At 52.5% G+C, this 25,335-nt stretch overlaps 2 protein-coding genes across 3 annotated transcripts in view; one reads left to right on the forward strand and one right to left on the reverse strand.

The window, feature by feature from the left end:
* The first annotated feature begins 105 nt into the window (after positions 1-105).
* Enho (energy homeostasis associated) lies at positions 106-2,225 on the forward strand. Its single transcript, XM_050156041.1, has 2 exons — positions 106-514; positions 1,430-2,225. Exon 2 carries the CDS (start codon positions 1,589-1,591, stop codon positions 1,817-1,819), a length of 231 nt encoding a protein of 76 aa, XP_050011998.1. The 5' UTR covers positions 106-514; positions 1,430-1,588; the 3' UTR covers positions 1,820-2,225.
* Positions 2,226-2,287: 62 nt separating this feature from the next.
* Positions 2,288-25,335, reverse strand: part of Dnai1 (dynein axonemal intermediate chain 1) — a 66,101-nt gene continuing 43,053 nt past the window's right edge. For both annotated transcript variants that reach the window (XM_050156111.1, XM_050156112.1), the window contains 8 exons: positions 15,627-15,874; positions 10,583-10,672; positions 10,388-10,475; positions 9,694-9,773; positions 8,031-8,179; positions 7,831-7,930; positions 5,271-5,456; positions 2,288-2,613 (listed from right to left, as the gene is read on the reverse strand). In XM_050156111.1, coding sequence (XP_050012068.1) covers positions 2,515-2,613; positions 5,271-5,456; positions 7,831-7,930; positions 8,031-8,179; positions 9,694-9,773; positions 10,388-10,475; positions 10,583-10,672; positions 15,627-15,874 — 1,040 coding nt within the window. In that variant the 3' untranslated portion in view covers positions 2,288-2,514. The remainder of the gene's footprint in view (positions 2,614-5,270; positions 5,457-7,830; positions 7,931-8,030; positions 8,180-9,693; positions 9,774-10,387; positions 10,476-10,582; positions 10,673-15,626; positions 15,875-25,335) is intronic.

Consider the following 25,335-nt stretch of genomic DNA (forward strand, 5'->3'; position numbering starts at 1 on the left):
GGCCCGACCAGCCAATTGAACGGCGGCAGCGGCACAGCGATGGCCCCGCCCCCGAAGGGCCGCAGGCCGCTGGCCACTCACGAGGCGGGGCTCTTCGCTGTTTTTGCTGCCCGCCGAGCTCCGCCGAGCTCAGCCGACTCCCTCCCGTCGTAGCCGAGCCCAGTCGAACCCAGCCGAACTCAGCCGAGCCCAGCCGAACTCCTCGACGCTCCAGCCGCCGCCGCCCGAGCGCCGCCGAGCGAGCGAGCTAGCGGCCCCGGCCGCGGAGGAGGCGCCGCCCCAGGGGGAGGAGGTGCCCGCTCTCCGCAGACCGCCCGCGGCAGAGGCCGGCCCGGTCGCGCCCCGGCGGGAGCGGCCGGCGGAGGCTGCGCGGCCCAGGGGGAGGGCCCGGGGAGTGGACGTCGCCCCTGCCCGCCTCCCACCGCCCCCCGCCCGCAGGCTTTCGAGCCTCAGTCGGCGCTGAGCATCCCGCTGCCCCGGACCCTCCCGCGGGCGCGCACCGGGCTTAACTCAGGTAAGGGGGGGTGCTCCCCTACGGGCAGGGGGTCGAGAAACAGAGATCCTGAACGGAGATGAGACAGTAACCCACACGGAGACAAGAGACATAGCTTGGAGGAGAGATAGACAAAGACAGAGACACATGCGAGACGCACAGAACCACAGATGCCGACCCCATGGAGAAAGGGCAGAGGGCAGAGGGGCATAGAGTCGTGAAAAGAGAGATTCACAGAGACAGACTGGTGGAGAAATGAGACACACACACATGAAACACTCAAAACACTCTGAGATAGGGACGCAGAGACAGACAGCCACACACCTTCACAGAGGTAGGTATGGAGGGACAAGGATGCGGATCCAGCAAGGGACAGAGAGGCAGGAAGGTGTAACGTTCATGCACACACACCTGACCCAGGGAGGCAAAGTTCCAGGGAAAGGCACACCTCAGCACACAGCCCTGGATATACAAGACCCACACATTCCTGCCAGGGCCTCCACAAAGTTCCATTCTGTGCGAGCTGGCACCTCTGCAGGTTTCCTGGACTGGCTTACTGCAGCCTTGGGAAAGAGAGGATGCCCTAGCCTCTACAATGATGGTCATAATCCTCTTCCTCCTGGGCCTTGGGCCACCTCAGTCCCGCCCACCAACAGCATGTCTGAAAGCTAGAGGCTTGGTGGGCAGGGCTAGGCTTTACCCACCAGTTCCGAAGAAAATGAGATAAAGGCTGCCTGCCTACTACTGTCTGCCCACTCTGGCCGTGCCACAGCACCAGGTGCTCAGAGCCAGGCCCGAGGATGGAGGTACTTGAGCCTGCTGGAACTCAGTGCCCTCTGCCTGAGAGGCCAGAGGTGGGAGAGGGGAGCTGTCCCCTTAGGCTTCTGCCCACTTCTTCCTCCTCACCTCCCTCTACTTTCCTCTGTACTTCCCCAGGCTCTGGACTGCATGTGGGCATCTCCACTGCCCAGGAATCATTGTGTGTGGACAGGACAGCCTCCTTGGAACGTCGGCCATACCAGAGTTGTGCCTCGGCATGGGCCTTGCCGTTGAGGCAGCTCTGCAATCTGTGCTGGCCTGAGGGTGCTGCCTGTCATGGGGGCAGCCATCTCCCAGGGGGCCCTCATCGCCATCGTCTGCAACGGCCTTGTAGGCTTCTTGCTGCTACTGCTTTGGGTCATTCTCTGCTGGGCCTGCCACTCTCGTTCTACTGACGTCGATTCGCTCTCAGAATCCAGTCCCAACTCTAGCCCTGGCCCCTGTCCTGAGAAGGCACCACCCCCCCAGAAGCCTAGCCATGAAGGCAGCTACCTGCTGCAGCCCTGAAGGCACCTGGCCTACCCTGGAGTCCTGGACCTGAGTGTACCAGAGTCAGAGTGTGGCGTCTGATCCAGTTCAGCCAGTCTGGGGTCCAGAATTTAGAGTCCAGTCTATTTGAAGCTGGACCCAGCAGCCTAGACTGTAGCCAGCCTGACTCAGAAAGCCCTGAGTAGCCCTTCAGAGACAGACCTGGAGTGGGGGGTTAGGAGTTGGTGCTAGGGTCAGGGCCATCTGGACTCTCTGCTCCATCCCAAGGGCCAAGGGCTGTTTACCTCCCTAAGCTCAGGGCCTCTGGGCTCTCTAGGTTGGGGAAGCAAACTGGAACCCATGGCAATAATGGGAGGGTGTCCGGGCTGGGCCCCTTCTCTGGTCCTCCCACTGTTTGTTGGATAATAAATGGAACTATGGCTTACTCTGAGACTTCTCCTCTTCTTGGGGGCTGTGTGATAAAAAAAAAAAATCAAAGGGACGAGGTGAGTTTTCAAACAGGTTTATTTGTGTAAAGGGAGTATAATGGAGGTTGAGGGTCAAGTCACAGGAAAAGGTGCTGTGATCTTAAGAAGTAGACCGAGGAAAGCAAATACTGGGACTTAATCAAAGTGAGGCACTTACGCATCCCTGGTGCTTAGGCACCCTGGTACCCAGGCAGAGGGCTGGACATATTGGATTCAAAGAGCAGGGCAGGGCCTGGGGCCAGTCTCTCAGGCTTTGGTTTTTACTTCCCTCACAAGGTTTAGCAGTTTGTCCAGTTTTGCGATCTCCACAGCTGGTCCCTTCTGTACCTCCTGCCCCTTCTTTTCCTGGGGAGAGGGAGATAACCGTGGGGATGGTGAAGGACCGGCTCCTCTGCCCAGCCTGCCCTAGCTATTCCCTGACCCTCCCCTGCCCAGCAAATATTGGATTCCTGCTGCTGGCAACTCAGTCCTTCCCCTGCTCAGGTCAGGTGACTCGGAGCCTCATCGGAGGGCCTGGGAGGAGGATTCCAACTCTAGCTCCGAGGCTCAGCCGGGGCTCCGTGCCGGCAGGAGTGGGAAACGGCATTTTTATCCCTAGATTCTCAGAAGTCGGCTAGGGAGAGCTGTAGGCTCCGGGGAGAGCTTTTCGTTAGGACCACCCAGGCTCAGCCCTGCAAAGAGGAGATAGATGCTTGCCGCAGGAGAGGGAGGCAAGGACTAGGCCACAGGTGTTCTCATCGGCTGGAGAAGGGGTGCCACTCGAAGCTAGACCTGATGTGTCATGTACCCAGGGTTGGGGAAAGCACCGGGAGCCGCACGGGAGCAGACAGTTTTCCATGCGACTCCATGCGGTGGGGACTGTCTCTCAGGTCCTGAGTATCTGACCCTTGGTCCCACCTGCAAGCCTTCTAGTGCCTCCACTTCTAAGTTGGGCCCTGAGAAAATGGAGTTTGGGCACAGGTATGTTTGGCCCACAGGCTTAAAAATTCTGTAGCAGGCCACATCAGTCACATTCCCCCTGCTGTCCAGACAGTGGGATGTGGACTGTGCCCAGACAGTCTGGGCAGCTGTCTTCCCTCCTGCCTTCTCTTTCTTCTCTGCCACCTGTGCCCACTGTTTCCTGGCACCTGCCCAGCCACACCTGCTGGGGCTGTAAGGTCAAGGGAGCCTGAAAGCCAGTGGGCTCCTTCCTGGCCCCATCTAGCTGCAGCTACTCTGCAGAGCTCCAGTTTCCTCTGGCCTTGACCGCCACACCTGCTCCCAGGTCTGTTCCCGCAGCCCCTGGCGCGCAGTCTGGTGTGGCTCACTGCTCCGCTTGGGGGAGGCACAGGATGGTTGTCTTTTCTATCTTCCCGTTCTCTCTCCATAATTAAACTGTTTCTCAGTCTTACTCCATCCTTTGGTATTTAAGGAACCTGATTTTTAGTTCCCCCAAGACTGGACAAGTCCCTTCCTGAGCCTTGCTTTCCCAACCATACAGGAGGAAACGAAAGGCAGCTCTTGACCTATGATGGCAAGGGCAGGAGGGATGCCCAGGGGACTTCCTTTTGTATGAATCACTTGAGTGCTGACAGGGTCACCTCACAGGAACTTCTAATACTCCCAAGTGCTAGCCCCCGCTGTCCTTGCTCAGATTCTGGGTGATTTAGGTTTCCTGAGTCAGAGTTTCGCTCCCTCAGTCACAAATGACCCCTGCTTTGTGAGGAGATGGAACTATGATAAATCTTGCTCCCCAGGATCAACTGGGTAGTATTCCTTCATATCTACCATGCTCACGGTGTCAGGGCTTTGCCCCTCTCCTAAAGGGTGGCCATCATCCTCCCAGGGGGCTGTCCAGCTCTGCCATCTTAAGCCTGCCCCTCATTAAATTAAGAACAGATTTTATCTGTTCCACAAACATTGCTGCCTCCTTTCTCCCTCTGGAGGCCAAGGAGTTGGGCTCAGCAAAGAGATTTAGACCATGCCTGACTTCCCCCAACCCCCAGAGCCCACCGCAGCCTGCGGGCCACAGCTGCAGGCGCTTAGCAGCCTTCTGAGTATTTATAGCCAAGTCCACCCCCTCCCCCAGCTGGCTACAATTACGGGCGTCCATACTTCCAGCCCATGCCTCCCTGGCCATGGTGGGGAATAGTCTATGCCAGTATCCAAAGGATGGTGCACAGTGCCTGGCTGGGTAGGAACACTTGGGGAAGAAGACAGTAGCTGAACAAGACAGCCCCAGACCCTGCCCCAAACTGCAGTATATGCCTCAGATTATACCCTGGAGGTTCAATGGTCAGGGCTACTTGGCCGACCCTGACCCTGGCCCAAAGCTGGGCAGAGAGCAAAGAGTCATTTCTGCTTTCACATACAAATGGGTTCTGTTTTATTTTTTTGTTGGGTCCCGAGGCTCTGGATTCTAAGGCTTGCACTGTGAAGCCTGAGCCTTAAATCTGAATTTGGGCTCAGGTATAGATTTGAAGTCATTGCTCTGGGCTTTGTGTCATACATTTGGGGTCCTTGGGTTGGGTCTTCTCATCATTAAAGACCCAAGAAACAGAATCCAGAACTCAGAAGGAGGCCTGCATCGCTGCTGACCTAGTTACCCTGCTCATGGCTCATTTCCTCCTTCCCTGGGTAGACTCCTGGCTCCCAGTTCAGGGATCACTGGAGCTGAAACTCTAAGCCCAGCAATGATGCTTCAGCTAAGCCTTGAGTCCCTCTCCTGGTGACCTGTCATACCCACAACATCCTGCACTTCCAAATAAGCCAATGATGACCGCCTCCCCCATGTTCCAAGCCCACTTGCCCCTTGGAAATCACCCCCCTTCCAGCCCTCCAGGAAACTCACACGCAGCAGGTCAAACTGATTTCTTACTTCACAAAACCTTTTCCCAGCCTCTCCATTCAGACAGTGGCACTATCCTTACCTTGAAGCCTTCGTTCCAGAAACTTGGGGTGGCCTCTGATCCTCCCTATCACCCCCTATCTCTTGATGGCAGCCAGACTCCCAGAGCCCATACCTTCGGCATCTTTCGCAAGTTAGGAGAGAGCTTGAGACAGGTGATGTGCCCACGATCATCACCCACGATTATGATGGGGTGGATGGGATTGAACTGCACGTGGGTGATCTTGTTCTTCTTCTTGGCCACCACGGGCTGGTTGCAGATGGCCTCGTACTTGTTGACAGCTAAGTCAAATACATGGGCCTGCGGAGAGGTTAGTGTCAACAGTCACGTAAAGGAGGTCCTGGTCTCCCACCTTGGGCTTTCTGGGAACCCCACAGCAAGCTGAGCTGGAGACAGCGGTGGGGGTGGGGGGCTTCATGTCAGTTACCTTTCTTCCCGTGATGAGGGAGCGAGGATGAAAAAGATTAGAAACCTTAAGTCTATGCAGACTAAATATTAATAGCAGCTATGGGGGGTGGCATGAAAGCAGAGGGGAGGGTTAGAGGGGACAAAGGGAGCAGGGAAGGGGGAGTCAGAGGGATGGAGAGGACAGTGAGGGAAGAAGATGGGACAAACTATAATGTCATGTATGTATAAAAATACCACAAAGAAACCCGAAGCTTTGTAAAAAGAACCAGTAATGGCAGCTACCATTTATCCAGTCTAATAAACTTACCATGTTCCAGGCTCTGGGCAGGAGTGTTACAAGGTTGGATCATCTAATTATACCCTCACAACCACTCCATACGGCGGTTCTGTTACTATCCCGATTTTATAAATGAGGATTTGGAAGCTATTGGAGGCTAACTTGCTTGTAAGTGACAGAGCCCAGGGTTTATCCCAGCTAATAAATACAGAGTGCTCTGACTTTGATGACTAAGTGCCCAGTAATGTTTGATATTATCTTTGCCTCACCGGGAGTCCGAATCGCTATCAGCCCCTGCTGTGACAGCTCCCAGTGTCCCTGCTTCTGCTCTTGCCCAGCTACAGTCTGTGCTCCATGCAGTGCCCTGACTTCCCTTTAAAACGATTTCTCCCAGTCTCCCTGGAGCCTCAGTGTGCACAGCTTCCCCACCTCATCTTCAGAACGCTACTCCTATGGGGAGGGCATGGTGACACGCGCCTTTAATCCCAGCACTCAGGAGGCAGAGACAGGTGGACCTCTGTGAGTTGGAGGTCAGCCTGGTCTACATAAGAGGACAGGCAGAACTACATAATAGAGAGACACCGCCTCCAAATAAATAAAGGTTCAAGACTAGTACTTGCCATTCAGCTTCCAGTATGAGTTTCGCCTCACCAAAGAAGCCTTTCCTAAGAAACTACCTGGCTCCCACTGCCACCCCAGGACCCTACTCTATAGCTCAGTCTGGCCTGCTGACACTTACTACGTCATGCAGACCAGCTTCAAACTTTTGATCTCTGGCTTCTACCTTCTGCATGCTGGAATTATAGGCATAGGCATGAAGTACCAAGCCTGGCTTTCTCTGTTCGATATAACAGCTTTATTGAGATAATTCACATTCTATAAATCTCATCCATTTAACCTACCTAAAGTATACGCTTCTTGGTTTTAGGCATACCCACTTATCAAGCCATTATCATAAGCAATTTTAGAGTGTGTTCTTCGCCCACAAGGCAAACTTCGTACTCATTAACAGTCACTTCCCATTTTTCTCAACCCCTTTGAGGCAAACACAAATCCACTCTGTATCTCTATAGACCCATCTCTTGAGATGAGGCATACAGGGCAAATCTATTTTGGACATACCATATATTTGTTCTTTTGTGTCTGGCCTGTTTGACTTAACATAAGCTTTTCACGCCCATCTATGTTATCATATGTTCCTTGTCTGCTGAATACGATCCTTTTGCATAGACATTGCCTTGCTTGCTATTCATGACTTGATGGACACTGGCTTCTTTCGTTGTTTGGCCATTATGAATAACGCTGCTATAAACATTTGTATCCATGCACCACCCTCTTTTGGTCCTCGGCTCTAACACGGTGAGAACATGGTGCCTGTTTTCTGTCTTCCTCTTTACTATAACGTGAGCTCATAAAAGCGGGTGCCTGAACTGCCAGATCCTAGCCTGGAACGGAGCATCGTGCTGGCCCTTAGTAACATGTTCATGGGCGCTGATTGACATGAGGGCGATGCCTTAATCGCTAGATTCTTTCCTTGGGTGCAGGTGCTCGTCAGGTTCTGTCAAATTCCATAAAGAAAACAAGCCTGCACCTAAGAAGGTCCCCACCAAGGTGGCTTCCGAGTGTCTGTCACACTCTACTCAAACTCCTCAGACCAGTTTGGGCACTTCTGGAGATGGGAGTGGGGTTACTACAGCGACTGGCCCAGAGGTTAGGCATCGTCTAACTCCCTCATGAGACCTCAAGGAAGACAACTTCTGGATGGCATCTCAGCTTTCCAGAGGGCTTGCTCCCCAAGGTCCTTCCTTAAGGCCCCCTGTGATGAAGGATTCTTCCACACCTCCCTGCATAGCCTGCCCTTTAAAATACACGGTTCTATGTCCCATGGTCCCCTACTGACCTGGGGTAGCATGTGGCAGGCTCTCTAGAGATCCTGAGACACCTCCAGGTCTCCATGGTGGCTCTGCAGGGTGAGGAAGAACTACTCACCTTCCCATCCGTGGTGACCGCAGCAAACACAGTGGAAGAATATGGTGCCCAGGCCACATCACCCACAGCTGAGTTCAGATCATAAATGAACATGGGGGTCCTGCAGTGGCAAAAAGATCAAGCCCATAACTCAGAGGGTTCGTAGTGCCAGAGCTGAGGGGAGGCCCTGGGGCTGGGCAGGGCCGAGGCAGGCCTCTCACTTGATGGTGTGGTCCCAGATCTTCACTGTCCAGTCGGAGCTGCAGGACATAAAGACCTTGGTGTGGTATGGGTTCCATAGCACAGCATCCACTGCCATGTTGTGAGCATCATAGGTGTCCAAGAATTGGCTGGAGTAGGACTTAGAGCACTATGGAGGGTAGGGGATGGATGATTCAGGAAAGCTGGGCTCAACGGAAAGCGCAAAGCCAGCTGTAACCTTTTTCCCTAGGAGCCCTAGAGGATCAGCACCTGAGCCCGGCTGTCCATCATCCACCTGCATCACCTCCCAAACTCCCAAATTCCCAAAGCACTTAAGGAAGGACTGGGGTTCAGGCTGGGCATGGAGCCCTCCTGGAGGGTGAAGTAAGGTGACTGAGTAAGAAAGCGACTTCCCTCTCTGTTCAAGGCAAAGTGGGTCTCACACCCTGGGCAAGGATGCGACACAGCCTAATCTTTTGTCCAGGCGAGCGCCTTGGTAGACACAGCCTTGGATTCCCCGCAGCTCAGACATCATCCACGCCACAGTGAGCATCACCCCACCTTGTACAGGCAAGAGCAGGTGTGGAGCCAGGAGCGGACTCAGAACCCCTGACTTCCCCTTCAGTGTTTGTCCTGGCCAGCAGCCTCTCTCCCTCCCTCCAGGAGACACAGTGACTAGTCTTTCCTTCCCCTGCCTCTCTCCCACAGCCACTGGGAGGGGTGGAGAGGGGGTGGGGACCTCTTTTGCATTCAGACCAACTCGGGCTGGGCCTCTGGGGCTCCCGGGAGGCTGTCTGTAATTAACATTCTGAGTCTCTGAGCCTAAGAAAAGCTCACAGCAAAGCTATTTCTGGACGATGGAGGTTCAGAGGGATGTTCACCTACTAACACTGAGACACGGCAGAACACCGGCTGTGAGGTTGTGTCCTGCTGGCAGCTCTGCCCCTCATACTCAGAGATGAATCTGTTTGATACCTGGCCTTCAAAGCCCAGCTGAGTCCAGATCTCCTCCAGGAAGTCTGCCCAGAATGTTCTAGCTCCCCCAAGCCCCTACTCTCATATCTGCCTCTTAGGAGAGAAGGGAAGAGACGGACTCAAGTTGCTCTCTAGATTCTCCATCACCTTTCCCGATTGTAGCCCCTCTTCCTGCCACCCGAGTGGACCAAGGCAAGCATTGTTCAGCTGGAGAGATGGCTCTGCAGGTGAAGTGCTTGCTGCTAAGCCCGATGACCTGAGTTCAACCCCAGGAAGACTACAAGCTGTCTGCTGTCCTCCATATATGACTGCGGCATGCATGTACGTCACCACCAAAAAAATAAATGTTAAAACAAACAAACAAACAAAAAAGAGCTTGCAGGACAACTCAGTGGCTAAAAGTGCTTGCACTAAGCCTGAAGACTGGAGTTAGAGCCCCACCAACTCCACAGAATTATCCTGTGACCACCTATGCTCAGTATGACATGAATGTGCACATACACATAACACACACACACACACACACAAATAAGTAACAATTAAAAACATTTAAAAAAGAAATGCCTTTTTCTCCCCCCTCCACCCCCAAAGGCTTCAGAGCAGTGAACACTAGATGGTGTCAGCGCGGGACTTTTTGTGTTCTATACCCGCCCTAGGTGCATAGGTCTGGAGGCCCCTGTGAGGAGCTGGTGGGGCATGCTGCCTCACCTTGTAGATTTTCCCCTCCTCTGTGCCCACCAGGAACATGTAGTCGATCTCTTTGTGGAAGTCAAAGGCAGTGCCACAACCTTGGAAGAGTAGGGGACAGACTTAGCCTGGTTCACAGAGAGAACCTCCCACCCAGCTCAGTGTAGGACAGATAGAACTGGGCCGCTGAGAGGGCTGGGCTCAGGCCAGGAAGGCAGAAACTGGACCACGGGCTTGCTTGCCCTAGGCCTTTAGGACTCTACAGACAAGAATGGGGGCCTGGGTAAACAAGGCAGGAATTGAGTTAAACAGGGTCAGGGTCATGGTAAACAGGGATGGGGGTCTGCAAACAGGGACATGGTCTGTGCAAACAGGGATGGAGTCTGCATAAACAGGGTAGGAATTGAGTAAACAGGGCCGGGATCTGGGTAAACAGGGCTTAGATCTGCTTAAGCGGGGATGGCTCTGCAGAGCAGCACCTGATCTGCATAAACGGGGGCGGGGTCTGCACGCGGGAAAGGACCTGCCTGAATAGGGGTGTGTGCCGGGTGCTCAAGGGCTCCGCCCATGAGATTGGGCTCTTTGGGCTCCGCCAGTCTAGGCTCCAGTACAAATGAGAGAGCGTTGGGAAAGTAAATGGCCACTGTCACCGATCCTGAGGTGCTGGGGGTCAATGGTCTTGTCCTGCTGGAGGGGTGAGGGCTGGGGCTCCTACCTACAGTGTGCAGCTGCAGCCCCTCGGGGATTTCTGTTGTGCTGCCCTCCGCCTTCAGCTTGATGACGTCTATGTGAACCAGCTCGCTCTATAGTCAGAGAGGGATGGGGAGAGGTGAGGGGTGGGTTGGTTCAGGAGCTCTGCCATTAGCTCCTCCCACCTCCCCCTCCATGACCCTTTCTGGGAAACAGGCACCTTTACGAGGGTCCATGACACAATCCTGCCATCAGATGACACAGAGAAGAAGTTAAGGTTGTTGTCCATGTCGTCCTTCTGCCATTTGACCTGAAGCATCACAAGCCACAAGTTTTGGAATTCTGTTAGAGAGCTGAGTTAGGGCTCAGAAGTTCTGGGAGCCCATTTTCCAGAACTGTATGATGAGACCTCTCAATCTCATTTCAGCCAGCTCTTCTTCCAACCTGGGACCACAGAATCAGCCAGAGCATTGCCCTAAGATGCGCTCTGGGCAGTAGTGGTTTTAGCAGTATGGTTGTGGGAAGTCCTGGTTCTTGGTTTAATCTCCCCACACAGCCATTGCCTGGAAAAGTCAGAGCCCCACAACTAGTGTTTCACTTATAAAATGGAAGTCATGATAACAACTGAGAAGTAAAAATATCTTTTGTATGTAAAATCTTCAGAACACTGGATATAGTAAATGTTCAAAAAATACTGGCTAATGGGGCCAAACCTTCAGTTTCATGGCATCTGTGTGAACTGACTCCCAGCATTCAGAAGACAAGAGGATCATGAGTTCTAGACCAGCCTGGGATAAAGAGCAAGATCCTGTCTCAAAAACAAACAAAGTCTCTAGCTAGCTAGTATCCTCACTACTGCCATCATCCTAGGAAGGAGGGCTGCAAACCAGGGCCTGTTCCCTGCTCCATGACTGAGGGAAGGAGTCGGTCCCCTCTTCTAGGCTTGACCTTTTTCTTGAAAGAGTCCCCTTTGTTCCCACCTTCAATCCGACACCAGCTCCTGCTCCCAGAATCTTGCTCCCAAATCCCAGATTTGAGCTGCATTTCTCCATCTGCAAATCCGGGTTAATTACCCTGCCCCACCGTCTTCTCAGGGCTGGAAGCAAACATATGGGAAAGTGTTTTGGAGACGGAGCTGTTGTCTTATGAAGATGACACGCTTGAGGCTCAAGTTTCTGCTGCCAGATGTGGAGGCTTGGCCAAGCCAAGTCCCAGAAAGCCGGGGTGGGGCTGGGTGCCCAGAGCTTTCCAGCCTCTGACTCCCTCCAGACCCCCCATGCTGGGACCCCTGTCCAGTCCCCTCCCTCTGTCACAAGCTGAGGTCCAGAGAGGGAGGCCAAGAACCTAGGCCTGTTGCCTGTAACTGCTGTTGCCTGCAACCGCAGCTGTCACCATGGCTGTTGGGGGGGGGGGGTTGTCTTTCTCCATCCAGCCCCTAGGCCTGGTGAATCAGATTGGAGCTGCTGCAGGAGGCAAGGCTGAGTCCTGCCTGGGCCTGTCTGGGTAGCGGGTTCTTTTGTGCTTTCACTGGGAGGCTGTAAGGCACAATATGGATGGATCTTGAGACCACTTCCCCTTCTGTGCAAACATGGTCCCTTTAAAGGGGGGAGGGGACAAAAGTGTCAAAGGCCAGGCTGTAAGAGGCGCAGGGGAGCTGCAAAGGGAAGTGTTTAATGAGCAGACGCTAGCACTCATGGAAATTGTATTTCACACCCCACTTAGCAGCCTCATACCCAGTGTGCGTGTGTGTGCCTGCGCGTGCACGTATGTGAGCGTGTGTGTGTGTGTCTGTGTGCGTGTGCATGTGTGTGTATGTGAGTGTGTGCATGTGTGTGAGCGTGTGTGCATGTGTGTGAGCGTGTGTGCATGTGAGTGTGTGTGCGTGAGTATGTGTGTGCCTTGTGCGTGTGTGCGCGTGTGAGTGTGTGCATTGTGTGCCTGTGTGAACGTGCATGTGAGTGTGTGTGTGTGTGTGTGTGTGTGTGTGCAGATCACACACATTCTCCTAGAGTGGAAATGAGAGGGAAGGAATAAAGCTTAGAGGAAAGGGTTACCAACAGGGTCCAGAGGATCAGTGAGACCCCAGGGACCAGCGTGGGAACACTGCCCTGAATTCTTCTTTTTCCCCTTACCTGAACACGACTGAGCATGGGACCAGCCTCTGCTCATGCTTTCTTCCTGTTCCCTTTCTAGAACTGTACACTATGAAGTGGTTGCTAGCTAAGGCTTCACAGTAGGGTTTGTTCAGGACTCAGACACCCAGGAGCCGCCTGGGGAAGGAGCCTGTGCTATATAGGACAGACATGAGCACTGTCTGAAAACCCGGGCTCTGCAGCTTCCTGTGGCTTCCCAAGGCCAACAGGTCTGAATGCCTCAGACTGTTGACTGAAGTCCTTAACGAAGTCTCTCGTGTCCAGAAACACGGTACAGCCCCTTTAAGGACCCGGTTCTTAGCTCTTGGGTATCTCATTCAACCAGCCTGGCTCTTAATAGCACACATCCTGGAGCTTTCCCTCTGCCTTCTTTATTAACCTCTGGTCATATACGTTCCTCTCTGTCATTTCCCACATCTACTGATGCCCTATTGGGCACCCCAAGCCCAGGCAATACAATTCTTCCCTTTCCCCATAGTTAAACAGCTCCTTCTATTGATGCCCCTGCCCCAACAGCTTCCTATCCTATGTCCGCATCTCCATCTCCACGAACTCTGCGCTCTCCCAGCCTTCAGACCTCATACTGTAGCCAGAGAGCCTTTCCAAAGCACTGTGGTGACTGTTACATCTCCACCGGGTCCTCTGATGATCGGGTGTGATTGTCAAACTGTGCTCTTAGGATGTCTTAGGACCCCTGGGAAGTACCGCAGGAGGCAGCAGAAAATGACAACAGGGGACCCTTAAGTAAGCAAGGCCCTGGTTTTATCAGAGCCATTCCGCTCTCATCTTTTTTTGATACACTGTACTTTTGTATTAACCTTACATTTGAAACTGCAGATCTGTGCTGCCCAAGCTAAGCACACTCCCAGCTGGGTGCCTGCTGGGTGCAGACCGTCCCTCTCTTCCTGCGCATGCTCTGGTCCTGTGCATGCTCTGAATGGCACACCATTTCCCAGTGGACCACTGTACTCGAAGCCCTTTATTATTGCACAGTGGTTCCTTTTGTCACAGTGATGTCCTTCCGATCCAGATCAGGAGTCAGGTGTGGTGGCCGACACCTTTGATCCCAGCATTCCAGAGGCAGAGGCAGAGGCAGGAGGATCTCTATAAGTTCAAGGACAAGTTGGTCTACAAGGTGAGTTCCAAGACAGCCAGAACCACACAGAGAAACCCTGTCTCAAAAAATAAAAATACAGATCAGAGGTTAGGTCCCCTAGAAAGATCTGCCTGGCCTCCTGCCTTTGGTGCCCACTGAGGACAGCATTCCCTCTGTGCACGCTTACCGAGCACTGAGAAGTCTGCCCTGCCCTGGTCAGACTGCGGTTATCTCTCACCAAGAACTCCAGAGACCCTTAAGCATCCTCAGCAACCAAGGAGCAAACAGGGAGGAGTTAATGAATGGATGAATGATGGAGGCAGTGAGCGAAAAAGAAGGAAACAGGAAGTGGACAGATGAGTGACAGATGGGTCCACGTCGCGTGCCGTGACTGTAGCCTGACCCCAGATTTTGCAAAGGTTTGTTTTCCTGGCAGGACAGAGGAGAGCAGACCATGCTGTCTAGATAAACTGGGTATTCTGGGACTACCCCGCTCTGCTATTTGATTTAGAGAGCATGGCAGGGGAGGAACAGACTGCTTGGTCTGGATCAGTTCTACAATCCTGGGTTTGAGGAGAGGAAGGGTGACCAAGTCAACTATGGCCACTCCTACACAGCTATGGCTGTGTAGGCTGGGGGAGCAGAGTCAGGGCTCTAAAGCCTTTGGTGACCTCCATGTGCGTGGAGACAATGAATTGGGATGTGGACTTTTGGGTGTATAGAACCTCTGGGCCCCACTTTGTAGAGAGTGAGATAGGTATGTAGCTTGGGGGCTGCCTCTCTGACACCATTTGCCCCAGGCTCTGGGGAGAAGTTGAAGCTGAGAGGGTGCTGTATCCCTGGGGCCTGAGAAACCTACTCTCCACTCAGGCCTGTCCAGAGTGCACACCCAGTGCCTGGGGCGAAGGACTCAGGGTCAAAAGAAGTGAGCACAAGACACCTGGCTAAAGATAGGCTGGAGAACAGAGGAAGACAGAGCCCTAAGTATTGCCTGAAGAGCCTGGAGACTTGGGGCAACATGAGGCAGAAATCTAACTTCAGCTTCTCAGACCAGCCCATGAAAGCGGTGCACAGTTTAAAGAGAGGGGGCACCTTTGGGGCACAGTGGCAATGACCTGCTCTCTGAGTCAGAGGCCACACCTACCTTGCTAAGCCTGGCTAGAGAAGGGGGTTGCTACAAAGAGGCTCAAAACCAGACTGCCTATCAGACTCTCCAGCCTCACTAAGAGGGCATGCAATAGCATTTCTAACTGGGGACAACCCCAAGTCTTGCTCGGGTGGCAGATGAGGTCCCCTGTGGGTCCAGGAGCCTTGTAGATGAGGATCTGAGCCAGAGGTCCTGAGGCATCCAGCTGTGGCTGCTGCGGTATTGATGGACCAGTGAGTCTTGGCATACAGCTACGGTTTTCATACTGGAGCTTAGGGGCAGCAGACCCCAGCTCTTTGTTTTTTGTTTGTTTTTGTTGTTGTTTTCCTGAGACAGCATTTCTCTGTGTAGCCCTGGCTTCCTGGAACTCGTTCTGTAGACCAGGTTGGCCTCAAACCCAGAGATCTCCCTGCCTCTGTCTCCCAGGTGCTGGGATTAAAGGTGCCTCCCATAGACACCAGTTTTGTTTTGTTTTTTTTTAGAAATCTTTTTTTTTTTAATTTTTATTTATTATGTATACAATATTCCGTCAGTGTATATGCCTGCAGGCCAGAAGAGGGCACCAGATCTCATTACAGATGGTTGTGAGCCACCATGTGGTTGCTGGGAATTGAACTCAGGACCTTTGGAAGAGCAGGCAATGCTCTTAACCGCTGAGCCATCTCTCTAGCCCCCATAGACACCAGTTTTAAAAGAAAACTTTGGACTCCTGAGTCTCACCTTTGCCCCTCTCTGTCCCCTCTCACATCCAGCTCCTGGGCCAGATACCTGTCTTCCCCAGTCCCTTGCTTGTGGTTGTCTCCTCCCCAAGGCCCCTCGTTCATGACTCCTAAGCCCACATGCTCTTCCCACCAGGTCCCAGGCTGACCTGCCATACGGGGTCCGTGTGCTTGCCCGACTTGGAGGTGCTGCGGAAGCAGGGCTGCGAATGAGGTTTCTTGAGGTTGTAAATGGCCACATTGCCATCGTAGTAGCCCACGACCACCAGGTAGGGGTGGTCTACATGCATGTCCAGACACATGATGCCACTCTCACTGCTGAAGATGTACTCCGGGAAGCTAGGGTTCTTCATGCTGTAGAGCAGCAGCATGCCCCGGCTCTGTTTCATGAAGTCATCTGCCCAGGGAAGAGGGGACACTGTAGATGAAGGTCGGTCCGTTCTGCCAGGGGAGCCCCCATACCGGGCCCACCAGATGAGTAGGCCCGACCTGGCTGTGCCTATGAGAGAGATGGGACACCTCTCTGGCCTTCATTCTATGACTATGACATGGAAGTGTGAGCTTGGCCTTGGTAAAGGTGACCTGTCTCTCTAAGGTACAGAACAGGGGTGCAAGCTCAGACCATCGCTGCATGAAGAATGTGAGTGGATTTGGGGAGGCGGAGTTCCTTCAGCAGGAATTTGGATATGCAGGTTAGGGGCGAGCACATGTTCCTCACAAATCTCCAGTCAAGGATAGGAACTAAGCTTGAACCACTGTGCTATTGTCTAACCAGGCCTGGTGATGTAGGCCTGTGATCCCATCACTTAGGGGCTGAGGCAGGAGGCGTGCAGGTTCAAGGCCAGCCTGGAAAACTTAGTTTAGACCCTGTCTCAAAAACTAAAGAAGAAGAAAAAAGAAAGGACAAAGAAGGAGAAAGATGAGGGGGATATAGGAGAAATAGAGGATGGGGGAGGAAGAGCAAGGAGAGGGAGGAAGAAGGGGAGAGGAGAAAGGAAGGAAAAAGAACAGGAGGAGCACACAAAGCCCAGGCTTCAGTCTGCAGCTCAGCATGCAGGACAGAGCAACAAAGGCCTGTTGCTGTCTGTGGTCAGCCCATGGCAGTCACCTGGAAGCATCTCCTCATAATCTTACTACACAGCTCCCAAGAGCGGCTGTGCCCCGGCTCTAAGAGACCTCCAATATCTGGAAGTCTCCAGCCAAACAGGTCAAGGTCCAAAGGCCCACTCGGCTCAGATGCAGATCTTGGTAATCAGTGATAGAGCACTCAGTGGAGGTCCTCTTTCCTACCCGCCCCACATCGTCTCCTGCACATCATCTCCTGACTCTCCTGATAGGCAACTAGCACATGGACCCAGCCCTCACATCCAGACCTCCCAGCCTTCCCAAGCTGAGGGAGCCAGAGCCAGGAAGGTAGAAGACAGTCCAGTATGGCTCTCCATCTTGCACCTCCTACCCCAGGCAGCCTTTGACCTTTGCACTCTCCCTGTTCCCGGGCTTTCTCCTCTAGCCTGATGACTGCAGAGCCTGGCCATGAGCTGCTAAGTAGACAGTCCTGAGGTGTGCAGTGGTGTGGGAGAGATAGGAAACTGTTATCTTGCGGCCAACTTGACGAGTTTGGGTTAGTCATGTCTTTCTTTCTTATTGCTAAGGCATCCCACATAGTCCCTGGGCTCACATGACCTCCGCTATTATCGTCTATATTCCAGGTGTTGCCACCCCAGAGATTCTGCAAAGGCCAGGCCTGTGGAAAAGCCCACCTTCCTTTGCTGTTCTGAGGCTCTGCTCAGGAGCCCCCTCTGGACCCCTTGCAGGCCATGCATGCGAGGAGGAGCCGCATTGACAATGCATGCTTCTAGGGTTCAGCCTGAGCCATGGAGGAGGTGGTACAGGAAGGAAAATGTTTCTGTCTTAGGAGAAGCAAACTTGGGTCCTCATGGTCTCCTTATAAAGACCCAGATCTTAGACAACTGACGCCATGATGGAAGAGCCATGCAGGCCATAAAACTTAGCACATAGACAGCACCACCTGCCAAAATGAAAACAAAGACCTAATCCATCAAAGTCCATAGTTCTGGGAAAGGCTCTAAATGGACTAACTTGCTTTTTGGCTTCTGTAGTCTCACTTCTGACTAACTGTTCCTGTTACCTGAAGAGTGTCAACCCAGGACATGGTTTTTGTGTTTAAAATCCCCCCCCCCTTTGTGCTTAAAAGGCTTGATGCTACACTGGGCCCTGAGCACCCAGTGGAGTCAAACTAAGGAAGAGTTTTTATTGGCTTAAACCCATGTCCGAGCAGTCTTCTCTGGTAGATACCCCATAACACCCTGAAGCCACTGTCACAGTAGGGGGTTGCCTTGAAGTTGGTGGGGAGAAGCTGGCAGTACCTCCCTTTGTGAGCTCCTAGGTGGTCCCCAAGGGTTATTCTCCAAGGGAAAAGATCTAGATCTGGCCAAGGCCATTGCTACTCTTGAAGGGCTAGGACTGTTCACTCTTGCCCCTTATGTCCATCAGGCAGGCAGACCCTGAGCGCCTTCCTCTCCCAACCTCCCACTCGGTCACTCCTGGATCAACCTACAAGTTCTGAGACAGCTCATTGCTGGGCCCTCCAGCTGGCCACCAGCCAGAGGTGAGCCACTGGGGCTTCTGATTCCAACATGTCCTCCATGTTAGCCAAGACTGGCAAAGGGTGTGACATGGACAGGTAAGAGGGAAAATGGGAGACTGGACAATGGCAGGTGAGGCCAAGAGCAGCACACAGCCTGGCCCCTTGACAGGCCGTGGTGATGAGTTACTTTCCCTGAACAAACTCCAGGTGCCCCGGCTCCTGTAGACATGCACAGTGCTCATGACCTGTGAAGCCAGGAAAAGGGGGGAGGGAGCCCTGGGCTGCTCAGTAACTCTGAATGGAAGGCAATTCTGCCCTGTTTCCTGAACCACTGGTGCAACACGCAGGAATCGTGGCCTCCCAACTTTATACATGGAAAAACTGAGTCTCAGAGGGGGAAAATGGTCTACTTGCATACATAATACATGCCACATGTCACATGGTATCCGTTTAGTAGTTGGGCTTACCTTTCTCTGTTAATCTGGTCTCTGGAGTGATTTTTAATTATTTATTTGCATGTGTGTGGCACTTACATGCATGGCAAGTGTGTGGAAGGAGAGGACAACCTGTGACTTCTCTCCTTCTACTCTGGGTTCCAGGGATCAAGCTCAGTTTGTCAGGCTAGGTGGCAAACACCTTTACCTGCTGGGCCATCCCTCCAGGCCTGGTAATTTGGTCTTTACATGGAAGAAGACAGAGGAAGGGGCAGAGACAGCTACAACAGTGGTGGTTCTTGGCAAAGCCAAAACAAATCTCCAGGATCTAGATTAGACAAAGTGTAAGGCACAGGGCAGACAAGCATAGTAAAGGGAATGGCTGCCCAGAGGGAAGCAGGTTTCATGAATAAGGTACACAAGGAGCAAGTAATCACACAGTATGATGGGCACAGGCATGCTGGGATTCAGTTGTGCTATCTCCTCCTGGCTTTAGACATCTCTGTTACTTGAAAGTAAAGGAGTCCTCCTTGCAGGGTGGTGGTGGCACATGTTTTTAATCCTAGCACTCAGGAGGAGGAGGCAGGGAGATCTCTGTAAGTTCAAGGCCAGCTTAGTCTACAGCAAGGGCTACACAGAGAAACCCTGTCTCCAACCCCCTCCCCAAAAAAGGAGTCCTCCTTGATACAGAGTTCCTACTCCTGGTTAGAGTATGTGTTTTGTGAATTTTAGCTCAAGGATCCTTTTGTCAAAATATATCAAGAAAGCTGAGAAAAACCTCATCTGACTGGGATTTCCTCTTGACCTTGTACCGTGAACTTCTCATTCTTGACCCCAATGGCTCTCTGAGATCTCATGATTCCTCTTTACATGTATACCCAGTGTGACATCACAGCTCCAACCCCCAGCAACCCCATGATATCATCATCTTATCTAGAAACCATTAAGTCAACATTATTGCTCAAATCACCAGTGGTCCTCATATAGCATCATCATTACTAATGATTGGTGTCATCATTGCCAAATCACCAACCAGAACGCCAGAAGCCTGATGATGTCACTGCTCAGCCACCCAATATTCCCAGTACACCACTAGCCAAGTCGCCAGCAGTCCAGGGTGACATTAGGATCATATAGTGTGTCAGGTACCAATGAGACTGGAAGCCTTGGATCTCTGTCCCTGGGGTACTTTGTTCTTAACGCCACAGATTTCCTAGTTCCAGTGACCCCAGATGGGAGCCACTCAGCTTTGTATAACAAGACAAAGACTCTAGTTTGGGGCCAGTGAATAAATTCTGGAGTCGTCCAGACTACAGGGTTTCAGGAATTATGTGTGGCTGGGTATAACAAGAAGTGGATCAGAGGGAGGGAAAAGGTCTAGGAGTGAGAGAGTCGACTAGTCTTGATATTCTCTGGGAATCCTTCCAGAACATTCAGCTACTGGGGCTCTGGCTTCTGAGAAAATGCTGTTTCCACCATCAGTATAAAGAATGGAAAAAGGTTAAAGTCAATAATGGAACACATCTCAGCACACATCTGGCTCTCTCTGGTGACTGGGATTGTCTCCTGCTAACCCCACTCTACTGTATTGTCACCATGACTCTCCTGTTGATGATCCACAAGGTTTGGGGGTAGAGACTCAACCCTATTGACAGAGCCTTATGTGGCAGTTCTTCTAAAACTCAGGAATGGGAGAGAAAGACAGACAGACAGACATACAGACAGTTACTCTTACTGGGGACCCCAAATCTAGGCAAGTTCTATACCACTGAGCCTAGCTCTCTTGTTTTTTTTTTTTTTTCTTTTTCTTTTTCTTTTGAAACAGGGATCTCACTAAGTTGCCCTGGCTGGCCTTGAACTTACTCTGTAGTTCAGGCAGGCCATGAACTTGCCGTCCTGCTTCAGTCTCCTGAGTAGCTGGGATTACATGTCTAGGTTACTAGGCCTGGCCTCATGTATATGTCTTAATTCTACCATAGACCGAAGCTCTGACTGTCATCAGCTTCTGCACCTGGAGCCCTGGCAGAACAATCTCCAATGAGCAGGACAGATCAACATCTTCTCAAACCGCAGTCTATCACTGGGGCCTCGGACCCACAAGCGCCACCCCACCTGCTGCAGTGCTGGGTTACAAGGGGCGGGCACTGTAGAACATTCTGGTTGCAGAACTATCCTGACTCAAGGAGAGCAAGGCAGGTGGAGGGCATGTTGGGGCACAAGGCTAACACCAGGTCAGCGGTCAGTAGGAAGTAGATGCCAGCTGCAGAGACAAGGATACCATGCCAGTCTTGGCTGGCAGGCCCCTTCTCGTACTGTGGCATCCTAAACTAGGCCAGCCTAGGACTGGTTCCAAGGCAGCAGCTGTCTGATGACTCCCTTATTAAGTCATGCAAGAGGCACTTGGAGGGGGCGTGGAGTAGGCAGAATAATGCCCCCCCACAAATGTCCACATCCTAATCCCTAGAGCCTATAAATATGTCACTTTGTATGGCAAAAGGGACTTCGCAGATGTGATTAAGTTGAAGACTTTGAGATGGGGAGATTATCTTGGATTACCCGGGTGGATTTGATGTAATCGTAAGAGTTCTTATAAGGGAAAGAAGGAGGCAAGCGAGTCAGAGAATCTGACATGACGGCAGAAGCCGATGTCAGGGTGATGCGGTTGCGCCTGGAAGAGGGCCACAAGCCATGGAATGCAGGCAGCCACTAGAAGCTGGAAACAGAAGAAGGAACAGGTCTCCCTGGGGGGCCTCCAGAGGGAACACAACCCTGCTGACACCTGATTTTAACTCAGTGGAATCCACCTTGAGGTCCCGGCCTCCAGGACTCAGAAGAAATGTGTTACTTAAGCCATTGTGTTTAGTCACTTGCTGCTGCAGCAACAGGAACCAAACATCAGAGGCGTTTGGGGAAGGGTGGCCCAAACGCTAATTTTAGAAGTCAGAGCAACGACACTTCTTTCTTGGTGACACAGACATCAGACAGATAGCTGCAGTGGTCCTCGGCTCTATGATACCAGCAGTGAAATGCTCTCCATCCCTACCCCCACCCCACCCCCTGCCACCTTGGACTCTGGGAACAGAAATGCCCCCTTGTGTTGGGATTTCCACAATTTCCATAGGCAGAGGACCGGCCCAAGGCTGCCATGGAAAAGCGTCTTGAATCCAGGAGAGCTCCGAACCTCAGCATGGCCAGAGGCACTGGACTCAGGCGGGGCTCAGGCTCTCAGGCAGTGGGGCTTTTCCTAGGCATCCTTGTCAGATAGGGAGTTGTATTTAAACAGTGTGGGAAATAAGAGCGAGGCCTTGGAGACAGAATACATCAATTGGGACATTTAATTTGATTTAGGGAAAATGAGGCAAACATTTGAGAACCTAAATAACTAACCAGTAATTAAACTAACAACGAAATGCCCTTGCACTGCAACCCGGCAAGCATAGTGGCCTTTATGGACTGTGTTTACAAAGAGACCTGACAACATAATTAGTCCTGTAAATTTTACGCAGCCTGCAGCTAAGGAGTGATGGATTCTGTGTGTGGAGGATGAACAGGGAGAAATGAGGTGGATGAATTTCCATTTTCAGTAAATGAAATTAACACTGCTTAATTAGTGAGGCTGACAAATGAATGACCGGGAAAGATTTAAATCCTTACGAGTAAATCTCTGGCCTGGGCAAGTTCAAGGGACAGAGCAGGCGTGAGTTGAGTGTTCGGAACCGAGGGCTGCCGTTGGCCTCCTCTGAGACACTGCCCCAGAGAAAGGCTGGGCAGGAGGACAGCTGCCCTTCTAGTGTGGGACCTGCTGGGGAGCTTCCTGCCCCATCTCCTGTAGGATGGCCTCAGGACCCCAAAGAGAATCTGTTAGGCCACCCCTGCCTGGAAGACCCTGAGGAGTCTCTGTTTCCCTGCACGGGCTAAGGAGCTGGACCAGACCCCTTTGGTAGCACAGGCTGGCACAGTCCATCCCAGCTGTTCCAAGACCATCTTTTCCTGAATTGACTTTCTTTTATCTTCCAGTATCCCTCCACCCCCATTCACCTGCTGACAGCCTCTTTCTCCCTTGAGCTTGTGACATGGAGCCTGAACTATGGGGCATCCCTGACTCTGCGCTTTGAATAGCCGAGCATGCTGGTACCAGAAGCCATAGTGGGAAGGCAGATTTACATAGTGGGAAAACAGTATTACAGTTTATACTTCTCTGTCTCTCTGTGTGCCTCTCTGTCCCTCTCTGTCTCTCTGTCCCTCTGTCTGTTTCTCTCTCTCTCTCTCTCTCTCTCTCTCTCTCTCTCTCTCTCTCTCTCAGGTGGTTTTTGAGATGCGGTTTCTCTGAGTAGTCTTGGCTGTCCAAGAATTCATTCTGTAGACCAGGCTGGCCTCCAAATCACAGAGATCTACCTGCCTCTGCCTCCCCAGTGCTGGTATTAAATGGGATTAAAGGCTTATGCCACCAGGCCTGGCTTTCTTTTTTCTTCTTGCTCCATATCTAACCCCAGGAAATTGTATCCTAAGGATGTGACAGGCCCCAGTCCTTCCTAGAATGCACGCCTTTCCTTCTTGTACTGGCTAGTTTTTATGTCAACTTGACACAAGCTAGAGTCAGCTAAGAGGAGGGAGCCTCAATTAAGAAAATATGTTCATAAAATCAGGCTGTAGACAAGCCTGTAAGTCATTTCCTTGATTACTGATTGGTGAGGGTGCTTTCCCTGGGTTGGTGGTCCTGGACTCTATAAAAGAGCAAGCTGAGCAAGCCATGAGGAGCAAACCTGTAAGCAGCATCCCTCCATGGCCCCTGCCTCAGCTCCTGCCTCCAGGTTCCTGCCCTGCTTGAGTTCCTGCCCCTTTGATGATGAGCTGTGTGTGATGTGGAAGCATAAGCCGAATAAACCCCCTCCTCCCCAAGTCACTTTGGCCATGTGTTTTCTAGCAGCAATAGTAACCCTAACTAAGACACTACATAATTTTTCTGTAGCTGGGTTATAAAATAAACATCTGAATTTTAGGAGGAACGGGAGCTTCAAAGGCCTGAGCTGCACTTATCAGACTCAATCTCGGAAATAAACCGCAAGTCTCATTCAGTGTCTCTTCAGTTTTTCTCCCCTGGGGGCGGGGGTATTTGGGAACTTTCAAAGGTTGTGATGGAGGCTGATAGGACTATCTGTTCCTCGTGATGACCCTGTCCGCAACTGGGGTGCTGCACAACCGGGGTGCTGCCTCAGCTTCCGCTTTTCCTTCCATGGAGCACACATCTGAGAACACAAGTTGCTCCAGGTGATCTCAGGAGCCAGTGCAGAATTTCTGTGGCCCCACCTCGGCTGGCCCTGCTCAGGCCTGAGGCTGGGGCTGCAATAGATGGTCATCTGAAAACTGGCCAGGGACAGCAGCGAACAGCATTGCCTCTGCCACGGCTTATGAAGAGGTCCCCATCTCCCCTGCTCTGCTCGGGCCCTCTAAGGGTTTTTGCCGGGGAGAGAACAGGAAAATGTTCTTGGCCTGTGTGTCTAAATGCTCCTGGAGCTCGTGGGTCTCTCCTCCTGCCTGTTGGGAGATGGCTCCAGATGGAGGCCTGGCTGGGTGTCAGTCTTGCCATGTCACTAAGGAGATAGAGGCACTGAGAAGTGCTCCCGCAGAGGGAGGTCCTTAGCTGTGGGCACCACTGGGCCTGTGCCTCCAAAGGCTAAGGAAAGACAAAGAAGCATTTCCTGGGTAAAGGCTTGCCCAAAGGAGCTCGGCGAACCCTCGTGGAAGGTATTACTTTTTCTGACTAAGGCTACCTCCCGTGGATGGCTCCACATGGCCTTGCTTCTAACCCTGGATGGAAGATGGGCTGGAATTTATGGGGTTTCTCCTCCACCCTCTGGGGAGGCTCCCACACTCTCACCTCAGTCTCAAGCAGGGAGCCTGGAGGTCCACACCCACTCCCGGGAGGGCCTACCCAACCCCCAGGCTCTGTTCCAGGCCCAGTAGCTGCAGCAGAGAGGGGAGAATGTGCTCTGTCCCTGCCGGGGGGGGGGGGGGGGGCTTCACATTTGGCAGCCACCCTCAGGAGTAAGGACACAAAGCAGGCATTTAGGGCACCCTCAAAGGCAGCCCAGACCACAGGGCTGGGAGCAGCTCCAATGTCTCCTCCCTGAGAGGAATAACAAATACCAAGTCCTCCCCCTCCCCCTGGATCCCTACCCTGGGCAATCTAAGGGGCAGTGACCAGGAGCTTGTATGCCTGCCAGCCAGCAGCAGCTTGAAGAACGGAAGGGTTTTTCTGTTCGCAGAAGCGAATCCTCCCAGCCAGAGAACAAGCTGTTAGCATCAGGGAGTTGTGCCTGGCTTGCTTGCTGTGTAGGAGCAGGGACTATGCCCGTTCAGTGGCGGGGGTTCTTGCTTAGCCCAGGTACCATGGACACAGGTGCCACCATGCTGCCCCCACCTTGGGTACCACCCAGCAGGGCCAAGAGCACAGGTAACTGTGGTTTCCAGTGTCTCAGGAACAGAAGAATGAACTTAAAGTACTCGCTTTTCCTCACCCCTACCCTGCCTCAGGCCTGGTCAGGAAGGGCCTCCATCCCCCTCTTGGAGTGGCTAGGGTCTTGCCATTTCTCCTTGGCACACCTGCACCAGGTCTCCCAGCCTCTCGTCTCAGGCCTGCATTTCCTTCTGGTACTGGACATGTTTCTGCCCCTTCTAGAATTCCTTCAGCAGTTTCCTTCTTGAATGGCTTACCAGGTCCTTTGAGGGCTGGCCCCACCATCCTGCCTGCAGGCTTGGTCTACACTGGCCCCTCTGCTACAAAGCCTTCTCCTTCATTCTCTGAGGTTCAGTTGG

This window comes from Alexandromys fortis, unplaced genomic scaffold (genome assembly GCF_014885135.2).
Source record: "Alexandromys fortis isolate MF-2015 unplaced genomic scaffold, M_Fortis_MF-2015_v1.1 scaffold_92, whole genome shotgun sequence".
Classification (NCBI taxonomy): domain Eukaryota; kingdom Metazoa; phylum Chordata; class Mammalia; order Rodentia; family Cricetidae; genus Alexandromys; species Alexandromys fortis.